Below are 14,344 nucleotides of genomic sequence, written 5' to 3'. Positions count from 1 at the left end.
ATACTGTCAACCCTACAAAATGTGGCTGCCCATTTGCTCTCAAGATGGCCGCATGCCAACTTCTGCTGGAGATCACTACCTTCCTGAGAGAGACCTTTCCCTGCTTACCACGGCCACGCACAGAGCCCCTAGTGGTTAGTAGAGACTATACAATAAAATACTGAAGAAGTTTTATATTCTGATTTATGTTTATTGATTGTCTATAGTCAAGCCGTTTGATAGTTTGTTTACCTGAGCTTATTGTGTAGCCTATAGAGGCTGTTCCATGTTGTGATAATCTTAACATTGAGGTGTTTTAAACTCAGGACTTCTGTTGTGTAAGCAGGATAGTGTCACTTTGTGTAAGAAAGCCAATTCATTTAATACTACTACATAATTAGTTCTCAATAGATTCCATTTGGACATACTCCTAACTACGCATCCTGTCTGTAGGACCTGGACAGCTGTCGTATGCGTCTGGACCCAGAGCTGGGACGCCACCGATACGAGAGGAAGATCAGCTTCGCGGGCATCCTGGACGACGAGGACGGACACGACTCGCTGAACAGCAGCAGCCACACTCTCAAGTCTGACTCCGCCGTCGATGAGAAGAAGCCCCAGGAGCCTCAGGGTAACGTATCGTCATACAAATGTCCCACTGGCGTTTATGGCTGTCGTGGTTATGAAATTTTACTTGACGATTAATTCTCACACAAATTATGACATTTCTGTTTGGCTTTTAAGCTTTGAAGTTGCACAGGGTGGATATGACAAATAACCTAAATATACAAAGAAATGACTGACATATTTAATAACTTTTCCAATCTACCGAGCTTGTAGATCGGCTATTTTCACTACTTTTGAAAATGCTTGAAGATATATGAACATTTATCAACATGGAAACGATTGTGACGATTATGCAAAATAATTGCGCTTAGGCGATTATGTAATAATTGTGACAGGCCTATTGGAGTTTACTCAGGGCACTGTCAAGGCAAACAGTGAACCCAAATGCTGCATTTAGCAGGGTAAACACGAGGTAATACTGTACATCAAATGCAAAGAAATTGTAATCTAAGTAGGATCATAGGTAAACCAAGAACCTATCATCAGTCTAAACAGTATAGTATCAAAAGACCAGAGACATCAAAAGACCATTCTAATGGACATATTAGAATGATAAATGTAGAGTTTTAAGACAAAACTGAGGTACTGTACAAGCTTCTCAACCCGTAGTGAACCGGGGTACAGACGCAAGGAGGGAAGCAGAGAATGTCAGATAATAGATACTGTTGTGTGCACTGCATAATTGTGCTGCGTATCTTTTTGTTTTCATTTTGAGATAGCCTTCCAAGCAACTCGATAAGAGGCTTTAGTTTCAAAGCTAGCTCACCATATTTAGCTCATTGTCTCATCAATGGTCTGTTGGTCCGTTGAGAGATTTGAGACTAGGTTGGAAATATTCCACAGGTTTTACTTTTAACCCATCAGGGAACGCATCTGTCATTTTAGATTTCTTTGGCTATTCAAAAATAGCAGATATACAAGCTCATAGCGTGGCACCGAGTGCCACGCTATGAGCTTGTAGATCTGCTATTATTTTTTTCTTGAAAATGTGTGCAAATCTTTGAATATATATATTTTTTTAAAGCGCACATTTATAAAATAATTTTTCAAAGAAGCAAAGATTTGAGTTACAAATGTTTGCTTTAAAATATATATATTCAAAGATTTGCAGAAAATGTTCTAAGACACATGGATTAACTTCTTTACTCCTCCTCCTCCTCCTCTTCTCTCCAGCACCAATCCGTAAGATCCGTATCGGGGGTTCCCGGCTGCTCCAGATCAAAGGCGCGCGCAGTTTCCGGGTGAAAAAGGGCGGATCTCTGTCGTCCATCCGTCGCGCCGGCAGCCTGAAGAGCACCAAGATGCCCCGGCAGGACTCCGAGTCGGAGAACGAAGAGGGGCTTCTGTCCCAGACCCACAGCAGAGACACGGTCACCGATATAGGTAGGCCTGTCACCACTATTACGTTATCGCCTGATCGCAATTATTTGAGATAATCGCTAAAAGTTAAATATTCCCAAAAGAAAATGTCATGAGTCATAGTCGAGGGCTAAACATGCCAGGTCATTTCATGATGTAAGTGACACCCACTTTCTTGTTAAAAACGTTTCTCTCAATTTTATTTGTACACATTTGTAAATTAACACCTCATTGAAAAGAAATGTCTGTTGTGTATTTAGTTGTGTTTGTTTTGTGTTGCAGGCAGTCCCTTTAGCACCAGTGAACCCAGCATCGAGCCAGAAGGACCAGGCTCGGGCGGGGCCGAGGACAACTACCACCGCAACATGTCCTGGCTCCATGTATGTCCATTAATCCGTTCAATCCGGGAACGCATCTGTGTCAATTTAGATTTCTTTGGCTATTACATTGCCTGCCAAGAACGCATATATGCGTTCTTTAGAATCCATCACTTGCCTGCCAAGAACGACATTTTATTATTATTTTTACCCAAAGACCAAGGAGATATGATTTTTCGAAGATCTAGACTCCTATCCACTTCCTTGTTAACTTAAAACTAAAAAATTCTGTATCTCGGCTCCTGAGTACTTTTTTGTTTTTTCAATGAAAAATCTCTGGCAGAAAACTGCAAAAAAACTGAAATAATTCTGGCAGTCAATCGGTTTAAAAAAAAGCAGATATACAAGCTCATAGCGTGGCACCGAGTGCCGCGCTATGAGCTTGTAGATCTGCTTCAGTGGTTATAGCAAAATAAATCTAAAATGACACAGTATGCGTTCCTGGATTGAATGGATTAATGTGTATGTGTGCTCCAATGTGCATATCGTTGCTCTCAGGCAGAAACCTCTTATCTCCATATTCTAACTGTTTGTGTTTTTTCGTAAATTAAAGCCCTACTTGATCATACTACAGTAGTGTCACACAAAAGCATCAAAAGTAGCAGATCTACAAGCTCGAATTGCGGTACGAAGTGAGGCGTTTTGAGCTTCTACTTGATCTGCTACTGTACTTTTGCTATTTTTTTATTTGAATCCTGAAAAGTTAGTTTTGGACATAATGAGGTTTCCACCTGACAGAGATATGCATGTGTGTATTTTTGTGTAAATGCAGTATGTGTCTGAGTGTTTGTATAAAGATCTATAAGACCATGTTACACTGTCAAGTGCAACAGAGCCATATTATGAAAAACATTTGAGCATTTAAAATAAATAAATCCGTTAAGACAACTACATCTGACGGAATACGGTTTATTGTAATTTACGACAATGCATCAGATTGCGCGGAAATTGTGTGTAGTAGAGTTCTGTAGTGCAACACTATTTATACTGGTTTTCACTTTGTAAATAGGAAGTTTTGCCCAAATATTGCGTTTAATCCATGTCCGTGGTATTGTTTACTTCGAATCAATGTCAAGATGGCATCAATAGAAATCGGATTTCTTCTAAAAACTGTGCAGAAAAAAAATCGGAGTCACTTTTATTAACACTATTGGAAACTTGTAATATGATTAGTCAACAGGTATTATTTTGAAGTCTACATGTACCTACTGGAAGTAGTACCTACAGAACTGAAGAATAATCTCTATCGACTGACTGAGGGGTATCTGACCGGTGAAATCGAATCATCGATTTTCAGGGGGCAGCCCTGGTTCGTGTTTGTACAGTAGGCTCCCTGCCGTGGCAGTACGTGAATGCATACTGCACTCCCACCCTCTCACACTTCTCTCTCCATCGTCCTCTGCTCAGATCATGATCCTGTTGTGCAACCAGCAGAGTTTCATCTGTACCCACGTCGACTTCTGCCATCCCCGCTGCTACCAGCACCACAGTCGCTCCTGCGCCCGGCTGGTCCGCGCCATCAAGCTGCTGTACGGCGAGACCGTGGACAGCCTGAGGGACGAGAACGCCTCGTCTTCGAGCAACATTGGACCACGCGCCAAGAAAAACAAAGAGGTGGGTGTCTTTGACTTCACATAAAAAAGAAAAAAAAGCTTTTATTTTTTGAGGTGGAAGGGTTGTGAGTGGGTGCTTTCAGAAGAAACAGGAACTTGTCCGCATGATACCGCCCCTACCCATGTGGTATCACTGGAAAGTCTAGGATGTCCTCTTTAGAGTGCATCAGGATTTACTATATTTATAGTATAGTTTAAAAAGTTATAGATACACAATGGCCACTAAAGATGACATACAGTAAATGAACAGGCCGGTTCTCAGCAGGATGAATGTGATTCAGGCTGAATGTAAAATGGATGAATTGATAGGTGAGTGGCTGGCTTACTCTGACAATTGTTTATGCACCTTACCCACAGTGCTCGGATAAATCATGCCTTAGGACGCCCTCCATGAAGAGAAGACCGACCGAGGCCAACGCGGAGGGCAAGAAGGACACGGGCATGCTGAAGTACCTCCGCAACCAGGTATAGTTCTCTTTACGAAGCAGGCAGGATGAGCAGAACGTCCCGTCGTATAAGACAACAGTGAGCTCATATAATCTCTTGTTCTCCTCAGGTGATGAGTTTGTCTCCTGCTCCTCTGTCGCTGCTGATCAAGGCCGCCCCCATCTTAACGGATGACATGTACGGGGACATCCAGCCTGCAGCCTGGGAGCTGCTGCTCAGCACGGATGAACATATGGCCGCTGCTGCAGGTGAGACCACCCAGTGTATTGTAGTAGGACCCCCAGTTTGATGTGCAATAGGCCACAGACCCCCATTTGATATACATATATACTGTATATGGTTTTTTTTAAATACCTCTGCGGCCCCAATCTACACTGTAAAATCCTCTTTACTGTTCTGTTTTTCACAAAACAATGCAGACATCATTAACCACATGAATACCAGCGTCCCAATTCCGGGTATAAAAGATTTTGTTTTTAGGTGGACAGAATGGACAAACCAAATGTTTCAATAATTCAGATTTATTGTCAAAAAGGTTTCCAAACAATTAAATTCAAAAAATACAAAACGATAAACTTACATGCTTACTAGCAAGCAAACAGTCTAGTCTAAACAGACTAACAGACTGGGTTTAAGGGCAGAGCTCCTCAGCAGCATTGTGCCCCATGTTCACTCCCTCGTGCCTGAGACAAGACTGACTCAGATATTCAAACCTGGGCCTCTGCTTAGTGGCACTAACCATCTGTCTTAAGGACAGGTTCACTCAATACATTCACCTTCATCACTAGTGAAAATCAGCAAAGAAAACATTTCCCAAACCTTACAGAAATCATTATAATCCACCAGGTAAGTATTACTCATGTTTTTAGCAACACAACTCTTTTCATCCTGAATATATATTACACAGAGAAATACACGCTCCCCTGGCAAGTGGTATGTCCCAATTACCATACCCCTCTATATAAGGAGCACTGTGGTCATGTGTGACTCTTTTGGGATCCTCAGACCAGGAAGAGGATATGGCAAATATGTGTGTTTGTTTAGGAATGATCTTTAAAATGTTGACACTAATAAAGTGGTTATACGTTTCAACCAATTGTATCTTTGTTGTTTGTAAAAAATGAAATGAATATGAAATGAATGTTGATGTATTGAACTAGGTCAAGATGTGATTACAAACTCCCTGATTACCATGTAGCTAGCATTGTAGCAAACAAGTGTTTGGTGCTGTAACAAAAAGTCATGCTGAAATAAGTAGTATGATAAGAATGCATATGGTAAACAGAAAATAATATGTAATCATGAGAAATATAATGGAACATGTGAGGCTATAAAGGTAAAGTGGGAAAGGCAGTCTCTGTCTTTACCACACAGGGCATGTCATAATGGGCGAACATTTGGCAAACATAGACCAAGAAAGGGCTAACTTTTGGTAGAAATATCAGATCTATAATGAGCTGACAGAGCTTGTTGGTCGGCTATTTTCACTATTTGACGTACAACAAAGTATATGGGGTTTAAGTGGTTAAAAAGCAAAGAATCTCTCTTTCCTGAGAATCTCTGCTGTTCACAACAATCCCTCTTCTCTCTCTCCTTCTCTCTCTCTGCCGTGAACAGTCGGCAAGCTGGCTAAAATTCAGCGAAAATAGCAGATCGGCAAGCTAACGTGCATTGTGAGCTTGTAGATTGCCAGTTTTCACTATTTCACGTTCTAAGAAGTGTATACTATAGGGTTTCAAATGGTTGAAAAGCAAATAATTTATTTTTGGAGAATCTCGTTCTACTTTTCACAACAATCCCTCTTCTTCTTTTTCTTTCTATCTCTCTGACCCCCGCCCCACCCCAGCGGCCATGTTCCTGCTGTGCGCTGTAAAGGTTCCGGACACGGTGACCGAGATGATGAATGCGGAGTTTCAGCACCAGGAGCCCTGCCAGCGAATCAACTCCGTGCTCAAGTTCTACACCCTGTGGCGCTTCCGCTACCAGGTGTGGCCGCGCATGGAGGAAGGAGCCCAGCAGATCTTCAAGGTGCAGCGAAGAAACACAAATAAAACTCAACCTAAATTAAAATACTGTATAGAATATCACATGGGGCATTCGTTGTTGCCCCCTAGATTATCAAACTGAGGGCAGGTGTGTCATGTCGCCAAGCCTGAGGTTTGATAACGAGGTCAACAACGAATGCTGGGTGATATAAAAAATAATAATAATCACATATCACAATACCCATGGCCTTATGTATTCACAAAGACAGTGTTAATGAATAGATTAACATTACTGTCAATGAGAAACTGACCCGGTGAACCAAATGGTAGTCCTCAAAGAGAAAGGAAGAGTTAAATGATAGTCCAGCTGGGATTTCCCAACGGTGTGGGGTGGGCATTGGCTGATTGTACAGCCATGGAGAAGGGCCATGGATTCCACCCCATGGTCGTCTTAGTAGATGTTGGGATTAAAGGCCTTGATTTGATTTATATGATTTGCACAGCAGTGCAAACAGTTTATATATAAATATGCATGATATGTTAGTTCTTTCCATGGGAAAGTTGACAGTTGCAGTAGTTGTTGTGCCGGTGAGGTAAGAAACCTCAGGGGGGCTTATGCGAGAACCCACCATTTACATTATGTACAATTTGAATTATTTAATATTAAAAACAAAAAAACGAACAAAAAATATAAAAGCATATGGTAAAGAAAATAGGACAAACAATTTATATAAAAGACAAACCCCCCCCACCAAAAAAAAATAATTGGACAAAGCAAAGACATGATGCTACTATATAGTAAAAAAAATAAAAATGAGATTTAGAAAATCCATACGTGACAATATTATGGATGCCTATCATCTAGTTACCCACTCAGGAATTCAATTTACGTATTAGCCTTCTTTTGTAGGAAGCCTAATACGCCTTCATCTTATCCACCATGCCATCGACAGGCCTTTGCTGTGTTGATAAATCTACGTGCCTTCTGGTTTCAGATCCCTCCACCCAGCATCAACTTCACCCTGCCCTCTCCGATCCTGGGAATGCCCTGCGTCCCCATGTTCGACCCACCCTGGGTCCCACAGAACACCGGCAGCGTCCAGGACCCAATCAACGAGGATCAGTCTGTAAGTCACCGCCTGGGCCAGCTATGACGGCCTTTACCAGTCACCACGTAGAGAGGAGTCAGACGTAGTAATAGCCTTGAAGTTGTAGTGTGATGCCTAGTAGGCTAAGTGCACATGTAGGTGTGTATCGTGACTTAAGATTTAGTTAATGTATGCACATTAGCATTGTACCCAAGCATGTCAAATCATAGAAACACTATACAGTGTAACACTATACACTACGTAACACTATGTCGACTTGGGTTGTGGATGATTTACATAAAATTCAGCACAGTTCATGTTCTGACAATGCTTTATTTAATTTACACCAAGGTGCTTCTTATACCCTGTATTGAAATTAAATTGATATAAAGCCATTGTGAACCCTCAACTGCACTTTTTGCGTGCATTTTTGGGTTTAATTACAAAAAAAAAAATTCCCCCAACCCTATCACATAGTTTGATACAGTAGGTACAGCACAATGCACATTAGCCCACTATGACAGCATTTGGTACTTGGTGTGTGTGTGTGTGTGTGTGTGTGTGTTTGTAAACCGATGTAATCTTATCACTTTGTTTTCAATTTCACCAAGAAATCTGCATCAGATACTAGCCGCTTAAAACCTAGATTTGTTTCAATGTTCAATTTCATCACTAAAGATTTCTTGGTGTTTCTCTTCTTCTCCCTTCTTCTTTATTATTATTTATGTATTTATTCCAAGCATGCAAATCAAAATCTTTTTTATATTCTCATCAATTACTTAGTCCTTGATGAAGTGGTCAATGTACTTGCTAGTACAGTTGATCAGTAATGTGCTTATCGACTTTCTTTGTTTTTAGTTCCCTTCATTAATAAAGTCTGTCTATAACATAGTAAGTTGGGGTTTCTGACTAGGGGTCCTTGTCTTGACGCATCATGCTACTACTGTACCTCTGAATGAGAATAAAAAGAACAATTTTGTCCATCCATAGAGCTAGCAGACCTTCATGAGTTTAAAGGCCGATTTATAGACTTTGTTGCCCGCCAGTGTATTTCGCACGAAAGTTGCCGATCTACAAGCTCACAATGCGTTGACTCGCAGCGCATCACGTTGTGAGCTTGTAGATGGCCTGTTTTCGGTGCGAGACAGGGCGCGCAACCAGGAATAAATCTGGCATAAATCTAAGAGGGTGACTTCCATGTGGATGTTACCCTCTTTACCAAAATCTGTCAGATGTCGTTGAGAATACGTTTCGGCTTTTATGCATTCTAAGATGGAGATTCTATCACTGCCTGCCTCGAGTTTCTATTTTAAGTATTCAGTGAGGCATCAACTGGTTTGATAAAAAGTAGACTCTTGAGTTTGCACTGGAGACGGCTTGTAATGAGTCATACCTCCAGATCTACAGTTCTGCACATCCAAAGCGGCTCTCCTAATGATGTTGGCGTTGAACAGGCTTTCTATTTCCTCCTCACAGGAATGCATGAATTGTCTTTATGCTATACGCTCACAAAGCGTAATAGTAATAAGCCTGCCCACTAATCCTGTTGAAAAGTTCTCCGACAAGGGGATGGGAGTGAAGGGAAAACACACGCCAAGCATCAAATGGATGCATGATTTTAGAAGCCCACTTCTGCCAGTAAAACTGAAAACACCCCGGATTATGTGTGATTTGTTTCTCGCAATTCCGTCTTTATATCTCAGAATTCTGAGTTTTGTTCTTGCAAATGTGAGGTAGGTGGTAGGTGCCAGGGGAAAAAAAGAAAAAAACCTCTTCTGAAATGCTGTATGAAGACGTAATCGTGATGGGGAGAAAAAAAAGAAATAATTTGGGCCTTTTTCCATATTATTCAGTGGCGGAATTAGGCTTCCATACATGACGGATGAAATTTGTTAGCTTGCCATCTGATACGATGATTTACTTGCTTATGAAGCTTCAAAAAGGTTTTAAATCTTAATAGGGCACAGACTATCACAAGCTACTAGAAGCACAAGGCTCTGACTGATTTTGGTATGGCCAGGTCATTATTTGCATCTTGAATAGTAATACACCACCCAACCTGTTTTCTGTGCTTGCACACACACACAAAAAAAACCCCCATCACATTCCATTTTGCATTTGACATTTTTGTGTGTATGGTGTTGCATATTGCATGCTGTCAATGACTATTTTGCTGTGTAAGTGTGTTTTCTCATTGTTGTTGTGTGTTCAAAATGTGATTACGTCTGTCACCATTGTGAGACATTTAGATCAAATGCAGTACACTCTCCTGAAAGAAATCACATTAAGAATGATCTGAAATATGACACATTTTAATTGTTTATTAAATCTATCAAAATCAGTTAGGAAGTCAGGCACGTACTGTTTCCTAAATGAAATATATACGTCATAGGGGAACAATATGCATTTACCATTATGGATTATATTAGTGATATTTTCTGTAAAAATAATTGTTAAATGCTGTAGCTCTTTATTCTGATCATTCTAATCATTGCTATAGAGTGTTTGTTCAGTAACATGGGTCTCTCCAGCTCTTTAGTAAACAGAAAATGCATGTTCAAGTCAGGATTACCAATTTGATCAAATCAGGAGAGAGAACTCAAAACAGGATGCAGTATAAACAAGTGAAATTGGAAGTGATGTACAAAAAAAACCCAAAAGCAGACAAAATTGAATAATATTATAATTGAAAACTATAAAATTGAAGCTGATAAATGGTTTCTCTCTCCTTGGTTTGGATGAAATGGGTGACCCACCTGAAAATGTATTTTTGGTTTATTAAAAAGCTGGAGAGACATGGGAGACCCCTGTTACTGAACAAACACTCTATAGAAATAATATCAGAATATAGAGCTGTAACCTTTTAACAAAAATATTTTTGTTTTAACCAAAAAGAAATACTTGCAGCACCAAACTGCTAGTTAATTTATATCTCTGGTTGACTAAGTAATGTATCATACAGAGTGGACTCTGTTTAGGATAGATATATTAAATGTTGATTTACTGGGATATTCTCCCTCACCGAAATTTGTTTCAAAATTACTTTTTGTATCCCATTTGTGATGGTCATACATGTACTGTATCTGTCAAATCTACAGTTTCCATATGTGACTCATGATGCGAGCAGCATTTATGCCAATTAAAGCTGCAATCCGAAACTAATTTGAATGAACAAAACATTATTTAACCCAGCATATCTGCAGTGGTTGGAGGTCTACGCTTCCTTTGAGAAATTTAGACCTTGGTGGTTGAGTACAGTCGGAATTTGGTCTCGCACCTGGGTTCGAATCCCGGGTAAAGGACCTAAAAGTCTCAGATTGCAGCTTTGAAATCAAGCTAAATGAGAGTTACTGTATTCGTGAGTTGTCAAATAACACTACCAAATGTTCCACAGACACAAACAGTGAGGCCCAGTCTAGCACATCAGATCCCTGAGAACTCTGCACTCACAGTGTTGTATGACCCAGTAAAAGATACAGTGGGAAGGGCATATACAGTCATGCTGTGTATGTGTGTGTGCCCGCTGCACTGCCTCTGTGCCCGCGCGCTCCAAAAGCGATTCCACCTCTCACGCCTGTACCGTCTATACACGCCCTCCCTACGTGTCCTCTTTGCAGAAATCCTTCTCGGCGCGGGCGGTGTCGCGCTCCCACCAGCGCGCCGAGCACATCCTGAAGAACCTGCAGCAGGAGGAGGAGAAGCGTCGCCTGGGCCGGGAGGCTAGCATCATCACGGCTATACCCGTGGCCCAGGAGGCCTGCTACGAGCCCACCTGCAGCCCCCCGCCGGAGCAGGAGGAGGAAGGTGGGGGCAACCATACCGCCGACATAGACACTTTTATTTTCAGACCTGAATAATTGAGTCGGCTAAACATAAATATTAAACTAAAATGCTAAATCAGACGTTATTCAAGGACTATTCATTCTTGGCTAGACTTTTCAAACATGGAAAAACGTTTACAGCGAGTAAATGGAATAAACATGTCTTTAATGCAAATTTATACTGACTCATGTCAACTCTTTTTTTTTTATTTTATAGAAAATACATATTTTTGTCGGTCATACAATGAATTAAAAATAAGCATTGATGACAGAGCAACCATTTTAAAATCAAAGTTCTTTATGCTCTTATGTTCTGTATGCATTTATAATTAGTGTAAAACAAAAACTAGCAAGAAATGAAGGAAGAACAGAGAGAATGGAAGGAAGAAAATACGCCCAGTGAATGGAATGGAGGGCGGTAGAAACAAACCATGGCCTGTTCGTTCCGTCTGAGCCAGGCAACACGCTGTCTGCCATGGCAGACGGCCTTCCTCCACCGCTTGCTTCAAACTGAAAATGAAAAACGGAACAAAAACTGCGCCCGAGCCTGGGTCCAATGTTGACCAGATTGTTCCGTCACGCCTGGTGAATGGAGGGCAGCGGAAACATTAGGGAACGACCCAGACACAGGCCACAAAGTCAGAGCACGTGCAGTTCAACAGATTTGTTACCACAGAGGAGGTGCTAGGCTTACAAGAAGGTGACACAGGCAGGGGTACAAATCTAGGCAGGTAGTCCATAAACAACATCCAAACAAGGAACAGGCAAAAATCCAAGAACTGGGGAATATCGAGAACCAAAACCATATATAAACACTAAAGAAAAACGGAACGCAAAAAGAAAAGAAACTAACACATCAAGGCAACAAAAAGAGATCAAATCTGGGTCTGAACTAGGCTTAAGACATATGAAGACAAGACCTGAAACCACAAGACTACAAGAAAATGGTAAAGAAAAGCAAAACACAATGAAAATTACTACAAAATAACAGGGAACACAATTGCAAAGTAAGATCTGGAAACACAATAAATTAATACAAAATAAAAAGAACACTATAGGTAAAGACGAATGTGAAACGGAGACAGTTGACAGATGGACTATAGCATTAAATTGAGTTGGGCTGGGTATCTCTGAGCTATTTATTTATTTTAGATAGCCTCGTCTCACTCTAGTCTGACGTTTCGTCTGTTTTGCGTTTCTCCTCCCGCCAGCAGAAGAAGTGGTGAACCTGGCATCACGGCGTCTGTCCGTCAGTCCGTCCTGCGCCTCCAGCAACTCCCACAGGAACTACTCCTTCTGCCGGGGTTCCATCTGGTCCGTTCCCTCTGCCGTCAGCGGCGAAGGTACAGCCACGCGTCCATTTTAATCTAAATGATTCATAATGATCAAAGTACACTGTGTTTTCTAAGTTGAATCCAATCCTTCGTCAGATGAAGAGAACACGACGGAGCATACCCCTACGCACCATATGCTGCAGGCCGCCCCAAGCTGTTTTCCCAGCGTGCATCTGCGCCGCGGTTCTGCCCATAGTGCACCTCATGGAGGACGGGGAGGTTCGAGAAGATGGTGTCGCTGGTGGGTGCAATCGGGAACACTGCATGGGGATCTGATCCAAGACCAGAGTGATAACAGTGTTATAAACAATGTGATTATACAGTGTCGTGATAGACAAGACCGAGTGTTACATCTGAGTGAGAAAGACGGTTTGAAAAGCAGAGAGAGAGGGAGATTGGGGGGGGTGGGGGATCTGATCCAAGACCAGCTTGTGATAGACTGTTTCTATTGAAACTAGGGTGCCTTAATCACTGCTTTCCTGATGAGCACATCACTTTCATATGTGATTGGCAATTATGTAATGGTTAAAACACTCAAAAAACATGCAAATAGTAATACAAAAGACAGTGTAGAAACACAGCCATGGAGATATGTGATACAGTATGTCTCCGAATAATAAGAATCCTTAGTGAAGCCTGCATGCTTTCCCCCTGGTTCTTCAGTAAGTACGGTGGCCCAGCAGATCCTATGGAACTGTCTGATTGAGGATCCAGCCCTGGTACTGCGACACTTCCTGGAGAAGCTCACCGTTAGCAACAGACAGGTACAAGCATCTCATCTCAACACACACACACACACAAAAAAAAAGGCTAATTGATACATAAGAAAATGGAATGGAGATAATAGACTAAAGGCTAATTTATACTTCGCTACTTGAGAAAACTGTGGAGTGACATTTTTCTCGAAAGGGGTTTGCGGCCAAGTATAAATTAGGTATGCCACCTTTTGGAAACCTGGGACTACAGTTATTTACAGAGCCTATCTGTGTTAGCAGGAGGGAAGCCAGTTAGGAGGAAATCTGTCACTGCACTAGCAGCTCCTACAGGCTGGTCAGGGCGCCTGTTCAGTAGGATGTGGAACTCGCATAAAAAAGCATAAAAAGATTTCTGTAAAGGAACCGGCCCTAACGTCACCTGTATCATGTATCACGGAGACGTGGTGTGCGTACTGTACTCCTAGGACCAATTGTAGGAGTTAGCAGTGACAAGGGAGTAGAACAGGGAACCGGGCATTGGCATGACGACTAAATTGGGAGCAAAAGGAAAATGAGTTGTTAAAAAAAAGTTTTAATCCTTGTTTGTTTTCATGTCAGGATGAGCTGATGTACATGCTGAGGAAACTGATGCTCAACATTGGAGATCTGCCTGCCCAGACCTCGCACATCCTCTTTAACTACCTGGTGAGGAAACATAATAAACAATTTTATTCCACAAGTTATCAGACTTGGTCAAGAAGGAAGCTTAGATAGGTCATTGTCTCCATGCAGCTTATTGCATTTCATAATTACCTCTGTCAGGCAGAGATTGTGCCGGTGATACGGATTGCGTCTATGTCTGTGTGTGTTTCTCCGTCTCTCGCAAACTACTTGGCCGATCAGCATCATATTTAACATGCATGCTACCAGCAGGCCAAGGACCTCAATCTATGTAATTTAATGAATTTATAATCGCAGGCTAGGGGATAAGTTATGGACCAGAACTAACCAATCGCTGC

The 14,344-nt window shown here is 41.5% G+C and overlaps 1 protein-coding gene across 1 annotated transcript in view; it reads left to right on the top strand.

The window, feature by feature from the left end:
- unc80 (unc-80 homolog (C. elegans)) overlaps positions 1 to 14,344 on the top strand; it is a gene marked incomplete at both ends in the record, with an annotated part of 80,200 nt that overhangs the window by 43,412 nt on the left and 22,444 nt on the right. Inside the window, 15 exon segments of the mRNA XM_080422460.1 lie at positions 1 to 134; positions 433 to 610; positions 1,780 to 1,989; positions 2,248 to 2,345; positions 3,750 to 3,956; positions 4,313 to 4,420; positions 4,512 to 4,650; positions 6,249 to 6,430; positions 7,383 to 7,514; positions 11,093 to 11,279; positions 12,508 to 12,639; positions 12,727 to 12,773; positions 12,775 to 12,871; positions 13,294 to 13,394; positions 13,944 to 14,030. Of these exon segments, the coding sequence (XP_080278586.1) occupies positions 1 to 134; positions 433 to 610; positions 1,780 to 1,989; positions 2,248 to 2,345; positions 3,750 to 3,956; positions 4,313 to 4,420; positions 4,512 to 4,650; positions 6,249 to 6,430; positions 7,383 to 7,514; positions 11,093 to 11,279; positions 12,508 to 12,639; positions 12,727 to 12,773; positions 12,775 to 12,871; positions 13,294 to 13,394; positions 13,944 to 14,030 (2,039 nt within the window).

Source organism: Gymnoscopelus braueri (genome assembly GCF_963280865.1).
Source record: "Gymnoscopelus braueri genome assembly, chromosome: 24".
Taxonomy (NCBI): domain Eukaryota; kingdom Metazoa; phylum Chordata; class Actinopteri; order Myctophiformes; family Myctophidae; genus Gymnoscopelus; species Gymnoscopelus braueri.
This window is presented reverse-complemented; position numbering and strand designations above follow the sequence as displayed.